General features: G+C 37.0%; 1 protein-coding gene across 1 annotated transcript in view; it reads right to left on the bottom strand.

Moving 5' to 3' along the window:
* Positions 1-7,939, bottom strand: part of LOC107564862 (integrin beta-6-like) — a 12,506-nt gene extending 4,567 nt beyond the window's left edge. The window contains exons 1-11 of the mRNA XM_016250041.1: positions 7,792-7,939; positions 6,425-6,504; positions 5,958-6,156; positions 5,436-5,682; positions 5,036-5,201; positions 4,780-4,941; positions 3,914-4,009; positions 3,454-3,543; positions 1,293-1,427; positions 624-889; positions 385-549 (exon numbers count right to left, since the gene is read on the bottom strand). Of these exons, the coding sequence (XP_016105527.1) occupies positions 385-549; positions 624-889; positions 1,293-1,427; positions 3,454-3,543; positions 3,914-4,009; positions 4,780-4,941; positions 5,036-5,201; positions 5,436-5,682; positions 5,958-6,156; positions 6,425-6,504; positions 7,792-7,846 (1,661 nt within the window). The 5' untranslated portion in view covers positions 7,847-7,939. The remainder of the gene's footprint in view (positions 1-384; positions 550-623; positions 890-1,292; positions 1,428-3,453; positions 3,544-3,913; positions 4,010-4,779; positions 4,942-5,035; positions 5,202-5,435; positions 5,683-5,957; positions 6,157-6,424; positions 6,505-7,791) is intronic.
* Positions 7,940-16,296: the final 8,357 nt, after the last annotated feature.

Consider the following 16,296-nt stretch of genomic DNA (forward strand, 5'->3'; position numbering starts at 1 on the left):
ACTTTTAAGACAAAAGCTTCAAACTTGAATGCTCCAATAGTAAGAAAATTCCTTATTACAGAATTATTTTATTAATTTAATAAATTTTGTAAAAAATAATTTATCACACTTAATAATTGTTATGATTATCAAGCTATATTGACAGCACTAAAGTAAATATAAAAACCTCACATTGCACACTCACATCGATATGTAAATAAATACAAACATGGGATGGCCATTTAAAACCCTTCAGCCCGTGTCCCCCCGAGTACAGCAACTGTTTTGGCAATTATCAGCGTGTTATTCTTTCATTAACATTCCACAGTGCGAGAGCAGATCAAATATCCCTCCCACTGTGTCAGCGCTTTCTTTTCCTCCACTCAAACCTTGAGACAGGGTCACACTGGGTACTGACCTCCGCAAAGCTCTCCTCTGAACCTGAGGCAGGAAAAGTTGTCGCACTCGCAGTACGGCCCGTACACGCGACCAAAACTGGACGGGTGGCACACACACTGTCCGCAGAAACATTCGCCCAGGCCGCTGCATTTCTCCGCACCTTCATGTGCCCTGCCACACATATAATCATACATTAAAATATGTCTGCGTGCCCGCAGGAAACACTCCATGATGCTTGTTCTCACCTGCAGTCACTGATTTGTTCTTGGCCCTCTGTGCATTCACACTTCGTCCCCACAAAGCCTGGATCACACACACAAACACCGCACTCCAGTGTCCCACGCCCTCGGCTGCAGTAGGCACTGTTCGCTTCAGGGGTTTGATGACAGTCACACGCACACTGAGACTCCAGTTCGATCTCCAGGGCATCTTGGAAACCCACCGGCCGCAAGGAAAAGTGCCGTGGACCGGCAAGACAGCCTTTTAACTCGACCGTAACATTAAAAGATACCTGAGTGAAAAAAGATCACTCTTGTTTCAATTTCTTTGAGAAATTGTGTATGATTCAAAAACTTTTCACAGAAATCAGGACATATTGGGCAACATATTGAGCAAATATTTTCAAAACATGTCCAACTTGTTTGGTGAGGTTTGTTTGTAACAGACAAGCAGCTTGATTTGTTTAAACACATAAAGCTGTTATGTACAGCACAATGAGAGCAACAACCTATAATAACATTATAATCATTGCATTATATATCATACTTGCGTGTGACACGTTCGTGATTTCATTGAACAGATGCTTGACACATGACAGGCTTTTTTTTTTTTGCTAGTTAATAGAGGAATATACTAGGGAATGCTAATATACTAGGGAAGCATTACTGTAAAGAAAGATTGAATGAAGAACTGACCACATCACCAGCTTTGACATTGGAGCAGTTTTTACATCCAGGGATGATGGTCCCATCCTGACAGAGTGCTGTGAAGGAAATCTGCAGACCCTCAGTGTTGCCCAGAACCTCCAGATCAATCTCTGACCTCAGTTCCTGTCAATCAAACAACATACACATAAAGTCCTATTTGAAGAGTAGAATTTTTAAAAATATTTTAATGTAAAAACTTTCCTTTGAGCCAATCATTACCGCAAAATAAACCTTGATGGGGTGATCAGGACCCCTGTGAGGAGGCTGATAATTTTCTACACAGTTAAAAATAAATAAATAAACGAAACAAACATACAACCAAAAGAAGATAAAAACAAAACAAACAAGAAACAAAAAACGAAATGAAAAACAAAAACAAAAATTAAACAAAATTAAAAAACAAAACAAAAAAAAGAGCAAAATACAAAATAAAACAAATAAATAAAAAATGTCTTTTGTGAGATCACAGTAGAGTGACATGAGAGATATTAAACTAGCACAGCTATGTAGGAAATCATGTTTAGCATTTGATCAGAATCGAGTATTTCATAGAGCTGGGTATTATAGAAAACAAATCATCCAAACCCTGTGTCAGCCAATCAGGATCAACAATTCAATAATGTTATGTAAGTATGTGGTACGCTGTTAGATGAAGCTCCTGTGCAGACTCAGCAATACGAGCACACCAGGTGCCAACACGTCCAGTGAGATTTTAGACTGTCAACTTCAATTCAAATAGTCTATTCTAGCTTATTTACTGGGGTTTGTCACAGACTTTACACTTCCATAATATGGCACCATAGTGGGCCTGTGTCAGGTAGGCCAGGATGTGCAGCCCTCAGGTAGTTTCTGGAGGGGTGTAATGAAAATTAGAGTGCAGGCAGAGGTAAGAGAGAATGGGGGAATGGAGAATGGAGATGAAGAGATCAAACAACAGCTGTAGAACTAGTGCGGACATGCTCTGTGAACACGGCGATTCTCAAGAAAATGAGCAGAGGGGTGAAATGAGGAAATGGTGAACAGATGAGATGCATATCTGCGTGAGAAATAATTCTCAAAAAGTAATCCTCTCACACTCAATGATTATTTGGTAATTTATGGAACTTATTCATTAATCATTTGATTTCTGCTTTTTTATATTTCCTCATTGATTAACAGTGTGTGTGTGTGTGTGTGTGTGTGTGTGTGTATAGGCCAACTCAGAATTCAGATTTTTAATTACCATGATCTTTTTTTTAATTTTTTGCTGGCCTCAATACAGTATATATATATAATGCTAAATAACATTTTCTTAAATCATCAGAATTTGCAAAACATTCAAACTCCTGTGCAGACTCAGCAATACGAGCACACCAGGTGCCAACACGTCCAGTGAGATTTTAGACTGTCAACTTCAATTCAAATAGTCTATTCTAGCTTATTTACTGGGGTTTGTCACAGACTTTACACTTCCATAATATGGCACCATAGTGGGCCTGTGTCAGGTAGGCCAGGATGTGCAGCCCTCAGGTAGTTTCTGGAGGGGTGTAATGAAAATTAGAGTGCAGGCAGAGGTAAGAGAGAATGGGGGAATGGAGAATAGAGATGAAGAGATCAAACAACAGCCGTAGAACTAGTGCGGACATGCTCTGTGAACACGGCGATTCTCAAGAAAATGAGCAGAGGGGTGAAATGAGGAAATGGTGAACAGATGAGATGCATATCTGCGTGAGAAATAATTCTCAAAAAGTAATCCTCTCACACTCAATGATTATTTGGTAATTTATGCAACTTATTAATTAATCATTTGATTTCTGCTTTTTTATATTTCCTCATTGATTAACAGTGTGTGTGTGTGTGTGTGTGTGTGTGTGTGTGTGTATAGGCCAACTCAGAATTCAGATTTTTAATTACCATGATCTTTTTTTTTATTTTTTGCTGGCCTCAATACAGTATATATATATAATGCTAAATAACATTTTCTTAAATCATCAGAATTAGCAAAACATTCAAAAGAGCGCTCAAGTTTGCAAAGCATAAAAAACATGTGCACGACCATTAAATGTGTGAATGTTTGCCTAATAGGGCCATTTCCATCAACCGTCCAGGAACACTCTCACATTACCCTTGTTACAGTGATTCTTGTGAAGACTAATATGCATTCCTGTACCTTATATGAGGTCATGATGAGTTCCAGAATGTTCCTTGAATCGGATGCCAACACCCCCACAGTAGCACCAGGAATCAGACTTGCATAATTCTATCAGAAAGGCAGAAGGTGGTTAAACATCAACTCCAAACTCCTGGAGATTAGCCACAGAATTTGAGATGTGGGAGAGCGATAAGGAGAAAGGGAGGGAAGACGAAAGAAAAGGAGAACTCAGAAAACATCAAATATTTGTGTCATGAGAGGTCGGTCTGGGTGATGTGATAAAGACTGTGTTTGAACATGTTGTAAAGAGAATTGAATACACTAGTGATTCATGCAGTCTATTCACACACTGATATATCTTTCTTCACAGGTCCTCTCAGGTTCCACATACACAGAAAAACACATGCCCTTTTGTTTGCCTCATTGTGGCCTAAAATGAATAAACATGGAAGAGAAAAATCCCTTGCTCTTTTCTCACCTCATAGTTCTGTCTCTGATTGTTGGTCACAGCGAATATGAGGAGGATATTGTTTTCAACCAGTTTGTCGACAAGCTGCCCTAATGTTGGGTACTCCTAAATATAGAGGACAAAAGTACCAAAATCAAGGCATCCAGTCAGACAACAAATTCAGATAAAATACTACAGGAAACAGGACGGAACTACGTTCATTTGTTTTAAAAAGCATTACTCAATTAATTTAGGTTTAAAATACAATAATTAAACGAGAACTACTAAATACTGTTTTGGACTTTGTAAAGGAACATTCCAGGTTAAATACAACTTAAGTTATATTTACAACATCTAAAAAAATAATACTCTGAATTATTACTTGACATGCTTTCACAAAATTACAAGCTTTATTTTCTATTTTTCCCATATGCTTTTGTAAGTAGTTGATAAATAAAATGGTGTTTTTTATTTTATTATCAATTTTATATTAATATTTTTGCCTAAAATAAAAATAAAAATAATTTCAAGCAGCTTTACAAAAATATATTATATTATATTATATTATATTATATTATATTATATTATATTATATTATATTATATTATATTATATTATATTATATTATATGCTTAAGGCTTGCAAATGATAAGCTTTCTTGACGATGCGCAGCAGCCCTGGTTTTCTTTGATGCAAATGAAAATAAGGCCGTGAGTGAAATACTGAAGATATGTGTTTCCAAAAACTACATCTATCCCTCACAGCCTCTTTTTTATTTGTATCAAATGAAAAATGTCCATTGAGGTTCATTTCTATTTATTGTAACCCGGAGTATTCCTTTAAGTGATCCAAATTTCCTGATTACTCAGGAATTGAAGCTGCGGACTTCACCTTACCAGATGGGCAGTCATGGAATACTCATTGTTGTCGTCCAGGTAACACTCTCCGTCATTGGGGACAACGATGCCGGACATTTTGCTGTCCATCCCAAAATGAGAATCTGCATCGCTCACGAACACCAGCAGCTTCATGGAATTGTTCTGCCAGCCAATCCTGTCCTGCGTTGAGAGGGACATTTCCAGAAGTTGGAACAAAATGACATCCCTCCATAAAAGCAAAGGATTTCAAGGGAGTCTGTGGAAACCGACTCACCCCGCACACCGCAGCCTGCATGATGGCGTCAAAACCGCCCTCTGGCACGTCCATGTTCGCCGATACCTGCTGCTTTGAGATGATCTCATTAAACTTGTCAGTACTGCTTGTTAATGACAGAAGATGTCTGTATCCAAATGTGGGGAGACATTCATAATCAACACTCCTGCAAAAGAGAAAAGGGATAAAAATGGGTTTCTATTGTCTGAAACGGTTCATCGCTCACTTCTAAATGGAAGATAATGGCATGTGACGTAACTCACTGATCTCAGAGGTCATAAACATGATTGGTTGAAATTAAATCACACTTTCCCCCATTGATGTCCCATCCATCTTACTTCTTGGGTTTATACTGGCAGACCCCTCAGATCTGGCTAAGGTGGTGTATTATGGGAATCACCTGCAGGGATTGGCCAACTCTTCGCGTGTTATCTTGATGAAAGGCAGAACTGGTTTCTCCACAAAGGAACCGAATCCTAGTCTGAATTTGCTGGTAAGCTCAGCCATCTCTTTGGAGAGCGTCGAACCCAAGTCTTTGATCATTTTCAGATCATCAATCATCGATGCTGACAGGTCCATCAGGTAATAAATGTCCACCGGATGGTCCTCCGGTTCCTGCACTTGAATTTGAAAGGTCAGCTGACTTCCTGTAGAGGAGAAATGACAAATAAAGCTCAAAATGGCACAAGTTTACATTCTAAGATTCCAGTGTGGTACAAATGTTTTCCAGGTCAGAGTGATCTTCGGCACCCACTATAATATGTAGACATTATGTAGTTAATCTATAGTTGGTTTTCTGTCTCTGAATGACTAAATATTTCTAATTTTACCATCAGGGGAAGTACCTCAACAGCAGAGGAGCAGCTGTGGGTAGAGAGAGACATTTCTTTGATTTTCAAATCCGTGTCACCCATTTTTATACCTGGCCTAAGCTGGAGGTGCATCTTCTGCGGTGCGATGTATGAAACATTAGTGTGGCTGGCACTCTTTCCTAAGCCTTGATCCTTCAGCACTTTGACATTCGTGACGGGGAACTCCACAAATTCGTCGGAGCAGCCCTTCTGAAGAAGAGCATCTGGTGTGTCGCATCTCTCGCCGATTGAGAAAAAGTCGGTGAAATTCTAGATAAACAATCATTTTAATTATTGTTGGTAACACTTTAGAGTGTTGCACAGTGACATAATTAACAAAAAACTGACAATGGGACAAAACCTCTCTTAAAAATATATTTTGGTGTTCTATGCACCTTCCTGATGGCAATTTTTAAAATAAATTAAAAAGAGGACGTGAAAAATAATTTACTATCATTGTTGCTACAGCATATAAAGTATATAAAGAGTTTTTTCACTGCATTCTGAAAAATGTTGAAAGCAAAAGCAGTCGTGTTACCTGTAGTGTGCACCAGGCGCACTGTGGCCCCAGCTGCAGACACTCGTCACAGGAGAGAGCGTTAAATTGAGAACACGTCCCTGTACACACGACACAGCACAGCGTGGTTTGTGGATGCGGTTCGCTTTACTCAATGCTGCAAAGTTTCTCACGCAACATCAAAACCATAGAAAGTCAGCTGATATTTTTGCTCTCTGCCAAAAAGTAGTCTGAGCAACAAGTAGACTAAAAGTACACTAACGTTTATTCTTAAATCAATTAGTTGTTTTTCTTCACTTGCATGAACTGCAGCTTTACTTTTCTATTACAACAACATGAGGTCTTTTTAAGTGAAACCTATAAACATAGCAGGTGAGATGAACTGACACATTTGTAAGTTCAAATATGCTTACACTAGAAAAAGAAAGTGGGTTTATGGTGCAGTCCCATTCTCTGTCTTCCCAGCATGCACTTGGGCATTTATGTTTTGTTTTGTTTTTGGACTGTTTACCATTTTTATGTATATCATTGTTTTGTGATGCCAGGATAAGTTTGTTCCTCTATTAAAATGATCAATTAGTTGACAGTAACACTTGTTGTGTTTCATGTACCAAGTTTTAAGAGACATTTGAATGGGATTATTTTGTGAATCTTCATATAATGAATATTTATACAATTACAGTAACAAGAACTATTTACATATTTCTCATGAAAACACGAGGCGAAGCTCATAATATGAAACAATTTAAATGTAAATAACAGAAACTATCTCCACAGAACATATAAATTGACAGATTGACAATCTAAATAGGTTGTTATATTGATGCAGATTTTCAAAATAACTTTTTTTTTTAACAAATACTTTAATTAACATAATGAAGTAAATGGGCTAAAAAAAAAGCCTGCCGAACGTTTGCCTTCAATTGTCCCAAATGATTAATAATTAAAAACTGAATGAGGAACGAAACTGCTCACATGTAGGCTACTGTATGTGTGTGTGTGTGATTGATGAAATTGCTCCTCAGTCTTACCTCCGACAGTGGCGAGCCAGAAGTGAAGCATGAAAACACGAGGCGAAGCTCATAATATGAAACAATTTAAATGTAAATAACAGAAACTATCTCCACAGAACATATAAATTGACAGATTGACAATCTAAATAGGTTGTTATATTGATGCAGATTTTCAAAATAACCTTTTTTTTTTTTAACAAATACTTTAATTAACATAATGAAGTAAATGGGCTAAAAAAAAAGCCTGCCGAACGTTTGCCTTCAATTGTCCCAAATGATTAATAATTAAAAACTGAATGAGGAACGAAACTGCTCACATGTAGGCTACTGTATGTGTGTGTGTGTGTGATTGATGAAATTGCTCCTCAGTCTTACCTCCGACAGTGGCGAGCCAGAAGTGAAAGACAAGGTAGAGTGAAACAATCCCCATTAGTCCTCACGGTTTCTGATCACAGGAGAGAAAAAAGACAGTTCATATTCACACGCAAACAAACACGGGATGCGATCATGCAGCGCGAGCAGGTCTGAGCTCACCTGGACAGTCAGACTCAGCGCGTGCGCTTACCTGCCCAACCTTTATATGCACTTCCGTGCAAGCAAGAACACAACAGGTAAGCCACTCTCTCTCACAACGGCAGGCATCTCACACAAATCCAGGTGTCACAACACAACCACCTCTCTAACGCTCTTGACCTCACGCTTATTAGTAAGAAATGGTACACAGACTTAAATGAAGTACTATTATCGGCACAGATATTTTATTTAGCGATACAATTCTGATGAAGTTCTGCCTTTTTCTTAGTCAAGACTTGATCAAGTTTGTTTAAAATATGAAAGACGTGTTAGTGTGGCACTTTCTATGGTAACCCTTACCAAAAAGTAGTATACTTCAAGTTTATTTTAGCAAGTATACTTAAGTAAAGTTCAAGTATATTTTTAAGCATACTTTATGTAGTAAGTATACAAATATCAGTGTACTAGTAGTATACTTGTAAGTGTACTATTTCAATACTCCTTGGGACTAAATTGGCCCACTTTCTAGTATATAAAAGTATACTTTTAAGTATACTTTCAGTATAACAGTAGTAAACTTTGAGTACACAATTAGTTTACATTAAAATGTGTAGTTTGTACTGCAACTATACTAAAAGTGGACTTATAGGTATACTGATAGTTTACTAATTAAATACTTGTAGTAGCAGTTTTAGTACACTTTGAAGTGTAGTCTCGGTAAACTACTAGTTTAGTAGTTTTATACTGAAAGTATACTCGTAAGTTTTTTTTAAGTGAATTTTACATCATACTTTAAGTATACTACTATGTCCCTACTTAGGTATTATTTTGTATATATTTTGTTACATGAATATCTGAACATACAAAACATCAAAAGAACAGGGTATCTGCTTTTAAACAAAAACATTTTATTCTAGCTTCATGCATTCTTTTTTTTAAACACTTGAATGTGGATAAGTTTCATAAATAAAAAATAAAGAAATAAACAACATTTTGAACAAAAAGCTGAAAAAAAGACTATAAATTGGATTCAGAATGATAATCAAAACGTAGATGAAGTCGAGCAACACCCCAAAGCTTGACAGTTATTATTACCTCTTCATTGGTCGACATTTTATTCCATAACGTTACACAGTTTTGATGCTGTTTTATGTCTGATGATTGTGTTAGATTACATGTGGAAGCATCTGTTGTTTCGGTTTCTTCTTCACTTGTGTTTTTTGGAAATTCTGTACAGAAGATGTGTACTAGCACCCCCTACCGTATAACAATGAAAACACGGATTCTAGGAGCACAATTATAGCTAAAATATATTTCGACTTTTTCTAAATATAAGTCAAGTATACTTAAATGTCATTTTAAGTATATTTCTGAGAAGTACATAAAGCCCATGTCTGAGAAGTACATAAAATGTAGACTAAAAGTATACTTTCCTGAAGTACATCTTTCTCACTTCTGCAAATATAGTTTTATGTGGCGTAGTTACGACATTCAGAGTGAGACTGGCTATATTACCTCGAACACCGAGAAATAAGCAAAACATATATCGAACTGTTCATTTTGGAAAATAAAAAGTCTGTCATTGCATTAGGTAACAAAATGTGAAATCAAATGGCATTTATTTGAAAGAAATATAGCCCAAACACACTTTGCATGCACAACCAAAGATATCAAGAAGTTGTTTGTTTGGTTTTAAATTATATATCTTGTTCAAAATGAAGATGAAATGCATTTAGATACTCTCTAGTTGTAAAATATTAGGCTAACATTGTCATACTTTAGTTAATGCAGTGAACTTAACCTTGTTAATTGGACTCCTGTGTGAACTTGACTTCCTACATTCACTAAAAATCAGCCTGGGACTAGTTAAACATTAAATAATGAACGTGGCAAAGAAAGGGAAAGTTGCAGCCATTTGTTTTCTATATTCTCAAATTTCTGTATATGTAATAGACAATATGTAAATGAGCGTTCACAGCATGGCATGAATTATTCAGTGACTTTCAGTGTACTTTTTTGGAATGCAATCAGTCGGGTTTTTTTCTTGTGTGACCCAAATATCTTGTGTTAGATATAACTTGTAAACTAAACAAAACACTAAAAGGTTTGTGAGTGTTTAGTGTACGCTGAATAACTTGCAACGTAACTGTTGTGGTTACTGAAACATTTGAAATTGTTGTTGAAATGTATAATATGTACTTACATGAATTATGAAAACACAAATACTTGTAATAGTTCTTAACTGTAGTCTTGATTTGTTTTAGGGTGGGTTGAGCTTTAATTAGAGGAATCAGGGTCCCGTAAACCCCCATAACTCACACCTGACTGACATTGAATAATGACTGGAGGCCCCCAAATCACTGTACTGTTGGTTGCTAGTAGTCATTCCAGTTTGACTATCCTGTCACAAGTGCTTCACTGTTTAAATTCCCAATGACAGTTGCTCGTAATGTCACGTTTGTACATAAAATATCTCCTGTCACTCATGTCGCCACCTCTAAAAATGAATGATTTCTGGTCACATTTCTTCTACAAATAGCTGTCAGTGTGAACGACACATACATTTTTATATTTTCTTTCATTGTTTAGTAGATACATTGCTATAGTATTGCTAATGCTTTTAAATGATATGAAATTAAATGTTAGAAATTGGTTCAGTTAATATCTTGTTTTCTGCAGTTCACTCTCATTGAGTGACCTTTTGGCTCATTGAGTGACCTTTTGACCATAGGGGACGGTCTGATTATTCAACAAAGCCTGTGGGAATCCCCATGGCTTTGAGTAATATTAATATTTGCTGATTGTGGTTGCATGTGACACATTCCTCTATGACTGAAAACAGGTGTGTCTGTGAGCATGTTTAAGCCACGCCTGGCTGCGAGGAGCTGTGACTCAGTCTCTGTCTGAGAACACAGAAGGACATATATAGATAAAACAATGTTTAACTGGTCAGGTTCTATAAAAGGAGCACAGGACATTGTTTTCATATTTCAAAAGAATGACCAAATGTAATATTTAACATCCGATCGTAAATTGTTTGGATGGCCAAAAGTGTGAACAAGTGCTGAGGCCTCACAATGGCTTCTATTGTTATTAAAACAATTGATTAAATAATGGGTTGTTTTCATTTTTACAATCATAATTCAAGGTCAGCATGGAAATATTGTAGTGCAGATGTTGCTCTTTCATAACCTTAGATTTAATAGACTTGTTTATATATCATTTCAAAGTATCAGCTCTCTTTGTTCTAAAATTCCTTGGCATCTTGGCAAATCTGAGCACAGCTTGAGACATATGTGAGATTACTGGGGAATTTTTTTCAGTAGAGAAGTTTGAGAAGCACCATATTTAACCATTTACTCTACATTTAATCTAATTTCTACAACTGAAACAACTAAATTTTCAAAGATGGCATTTTTCTTTGTATATCTGTGACAGGAAGATATACAAGAAACATCCACTGCCTAATTCAAAAGTGAGCATCATATCCTCTACTCACCCAGAAGGGTGTTATCTGGGACGGATTGTATCAATTTATATTTTTATTTAATTATAATCTATTTCTATTGATTTTTATGTAATTGTATTAATTATATATTTATCAAATGTATATATGTATCTGTATTAAATGATTTATTTCAAATACCTCATCTTTCAAAATAAACAAGGATGCGCCACTCAGGATCACATGATCATAAATGGCAAAATTCATGACCAGTGACCATCATACCCTAACAGATTTTTGAAAAGGATTTGATTGATCACTTCCATTTAGAACAATGGCATTTGGAATTTAACTTAAATGTAAGAAAGGAGTCGTGAAGGGATGGAAACAGAAAGAGAGCGAGACAGGTCAGGCACAGGTCAGCAATTAAGAGTATAAATCTTTTGATTTATGTCTCAAGTACACGTCCAAGACCATATTTTCAGTTATTCATCGAGACCAGATGAAAATATGATCTTGGACTTGAGACAGACTTGAGTCTGAGTCCGGACTTGAGTGCTACGACACTGCTATCATATCTTATCCTTTTGTATTCTATCCTATATCCCTTCCTATCCCAATCCAATCCTCTCCTGTTTTGTCCTGTCCCATCTTATCCGATCCTATTCTTGCCTTATCCTGTATCCCATCGTATCACTATTCAATCATACATCCCATCCAACCCCATCATATCCTGTGCCAGCTTATATTCATCCTATCCCGTCCTGTCACGATACGAGTTCGATATGAATTTGGTACAACAGGAAATGTATTTTTTCATTTATTTTGTACAGACAGTAGTGCTACATACAGTACATGTAGCACAAGCAGTTGTGTTTGATTTGAATTAGATTGTATAATTTCAAGAATTAAAGCAAAAACAGAATGGTCTGACTTTAGATTTGTGAAATTATGCTACATGAATCACCTGTATAAAACAAAAACCGCAGACAGACTGAATGAAAAGGAACATTTATTCTCTGACAGCAGGTGGAGCTTATGGAACAGCAGCGGCAGCGATATTAGCCTTTCCTTGGTTACCGCAGTAAACAAAGCAGCTGCACTTATAAACACTACTTTAAAGGGTTAGTTCACCCAAAAATCATCTTCGAAACACAATTTAAGATATTTTTTATAAAATCTGAGAGCTGTCTTACCCTGCATAGACAGCAATGCAACTGAAATGTTCCTAAGTTCAGAAACGTAGCAAGGAGATCGGTAAAATTATCCATGTGACATCAGGGGTTCAAACAGCGTATGCTGTTCTGTGTCAGCTGCGTCACACGGATACGCTGTTTCCGTTCAGATCAAATCACAACAACGTAGGAAACAGATCAGGCGTGACACAGCTGACACAGAACAGCATACGTTGTTTTACGTCCAGTGAATTATTGAATAAAGTCGGGGTTTTTTTCTTTTGCACACAAAAAGTATTCTCGTAGCTTCGTAAAATTACGGCTGAACCCCTGATGTCACATGGATTATTTTACCGATCTCCTTGCTACGTTTCTGGACTTGGGAACATTTCAGTTGCGTTGCTGTCTATGGAGGGTCAGACAGCTCTCAGATTCCATCAAAAATATCTTCATTTGTGTTCCGAAGATGAACGAAGGTCTTATGGGTTTGAAACGACATGAGGGTGAATTAATATGCATTATATGGAGATAAGAGGAAAAGAAAATGCCATCGAGACATTTCTGAAGATGGTCAGTTCCTCTCAGAGGTACATTCATATAAACCCCCACATATTTGTCTTCCTCTATTTCGAGCATTGCGAACAGTGAGCTTGATCTGCCTGGTACAGTATTTTCTCCTCTTTACAGACTTCATAATTACATTTTGGGAAATGATAGCAATGCAGTTTGTGTGCCATTCTGGAATAGAGATTGGCCAAAATAAAACTAAAAAACGGTTCCGATTTATAGCCGGGTGACCAGAGCCCGAAACTTTCCCACAGGCGGTTCTTCGAGCTCTTACGTACCATCTGAACTCGCCGTTCTTGTTTTGGGTTGGTGTGTAGATTATTGTCTCTTCTTCTGCTCTTTCCTGTTGAGACAGTTTGCGTTGCATTACACCGTGCACCCCCTTTTGGATTGATTGCATGAACTGAACCGTGACGTCCGTACCGTGACTATTCAGGACGAATACATGAACCGTTACACCCCTAATATATATATCACCCTGTCCTTTCTTACTCGATCTTATCATATTTTATATCCCCCCCCCCATCCTATACTATCATATCCTATCCCATACTATCCTATATCCCATCCTATTGCATCTACACTATTGTATCCTACAGGTGTATCCTATCATACCATGTCCTATACTAATCTATCATATCTTATATTCCATCCTATGTATCCTATCCTATCCAATCTAATCTGATCCAATCCCATCCTATCCTATCCTATTGTACTTTGAACATAAAAAATGGATTTATTCTTAAATATGATATTACATTTGAATTTGACTGTATGATTATGACTGGTTTTAACTTAACTTATTAACTTGCTCAAGAGCCATAAACACAATTATCAAACTATATACACTAACTTTTTCCTCCCATAACAGCAGCTCAAATTCGGACACGCAGGATACCTTGCTCAAAGCACATTTTGGCTGTATCAGATTGGAGTAACTCACCCCTGGAGGCCTCGGCAGCTAGCATGCTGTCCTCTCTCTCAATACCAAAACCACAGCAGCAAGTGGGATACGGCGGTACTGGAGTATGTGAATGTCTGTTCGGCTGGAAGTGTGTGTCGGAAGCAATAGTACGCTCAAACTATCACAGCGGCTTTATGGAGCATGACGCCTGCACTCCCTTCCTCACCGTCTTTTCTCACATACACACACACTTTTCTGCCTGAATGACGGCAGCAACTGCAGGACTACACACACACACACAGCATGAAGCTTCTTCATTAGTGAAAGAGAGACTGACAGGCCAAATGGGCATGTGTGACTGTGGATTTAGTTGAATATGTGTGCGCGCAGCATGTTGGTCAGTGCGGTTTTCTGGTGTCTGTCAGACAGCGAAACTGATTCTGTGGCAAGTAAAATCCACCATCATTGTCAGGTGCTTTTTTTAGTTTAGTAACAGGTCTTAGCATGCCTAGTATGTGCACTTGCCTCATGTTTTGCCTACATTGGGGCCTTAAAGAAAGATTTCATGTTAAATACAAGCTCTGTTCAGAGAATTTTGTGATGTAATGTTGATTACCACAAAAACGAATTGGGACTTGTCTCTCCAAAAAAAAAAAAAAAAATTAACCTGAATGTAACCCTAAAACGACTGTAAAAGTGATTTCAACACACTTGCAGCTTAAATAATACGAATTGTAATAATAATAATAATGTAAGTGCTTTTATGAATTATAAGCTTCACATTTCACATTTAAATCCTCCTCAAATTGACCCATTCACTTCCATTGCAAGTGCCTTACCATACCCTGGATTTTTGCTTTTTTTTAAAGAAACCAGGATAAAGTCAATTTAATTTTTGAGGTAATATACATTATGCCATTGATTGAGCTTGTATTGAACCCAGAGTATTCTTTAATTTAATGTCCCAACAAGGACAGATCAACTACATTGGGGAAAGCAGCCAAGGGATTCAGTTTCTAAATTGCTTTCTAAAGATGCTAAATTATATTTTAATGAAAATTTAAAAACACAGAAAGCATTCTGTGAGGGTTAAGAGATCTATATAAACATCTTTAGCTCAGTATAAAAACAACTGAAGTCAGTAGAAAGTACCCACCGTGCTAGAAAAACAAGCGTGTGTGTGTGTGTCTGTGTGTGCGCATGTCTGTGTGTGTGTGTGTGTGTGTATGTGTGTTGGAGGGCTCCAGTCACACTCACCAGAAATGAATGGCACAGATTCACACCTCATTCTTCCTCACTAAACCATGAATGGAACGTGGAGAAACAGAGAGAGAAAGTAGAGAGAATGAGAGACACTGAGGGAAAATGTCTCTTTTATATAAAGTCAAAGGGAAATAATGTGGGCAGTAAGAGCTTTGTGGTTGTACTGTTTCACACATACAAACACACAGAGACTTCAGAAGTATTACAGACCTCTCAGTGGTTTATAATAAGATAATTTTCTTACAATTGTTCAAAGCAAAACAGGATCTGGCCTTTATATGAGCCTTTTCAAAAGGAGAACACCACTTCAGATGTCCTCACAAGTCAGCTTTTGAAACATTTCACTACATTGGTGAGGACATTTTATTACTACAGATTAACTAACCAAACCCTCAACTAACCCCAATAAGAAAACTTTATTATTTTGTGTAATAAAACAATAAAAGAAAATAACCTTTCTAGCAATTCAATTTACCAGGGATATAACGATTCACTCAACTCACGATGCTATACGATTCACAATATACTGATTTCATGATATGATTTTCTCACAATTTTTTAACAAAATGAGATTTAAGACAATTATAAATGAAAAGGTGCCCTTTTATTATTTCTTAGACAAAATGCTGCACATTTCTTTGTGAGATTGTAATATCTCAAATGACAAAACTAAATCGAAATTTTAAAACAAATCCCAAATCAAATATATAAATAATACAAATAAAATAAATCTCTTAATATAAACAAATATTGCTCTTTGACTGTGACAGTCTCTTTCCATCGTGGGGTTCATGTGGGTTTTGATTGACAGGGTGCTGTGGTGGTGATGGCAGTATTTAGACTGAAAAAGTTTGAGACAGATCTCCTATCTATATAACACTCACTCATTCACACACACACACACACACACGCACACACACACATGTTAAAGCACAGACATGTAGCCTACATCCACACACGCTCGCACATACATGCACCTAACCTTCACACTCCCTCTAGAATACAGGGTGTGT

The sequence above is a fragment of the Sinocyclocheilus grahami genome, unplaced genomic scaffold (genome assembly GCF_001515645.1).
Source record: "Sinocyclocheilus grahami isolate Dianchi unplaced genomic scaffold, SAMN03320097.WGS_v1.1 scaffold25.1, whole genome shotgun sequence".
In the NCBI taxonomy this organism is placed as follows: domain Eukaryota; kingdom Metazoa; phylum Chordata; class Actinopteri; order Cypriniformes; family Cyprinidae; genus Sinocyclocheilus; species Sinocyclocheilus grahami.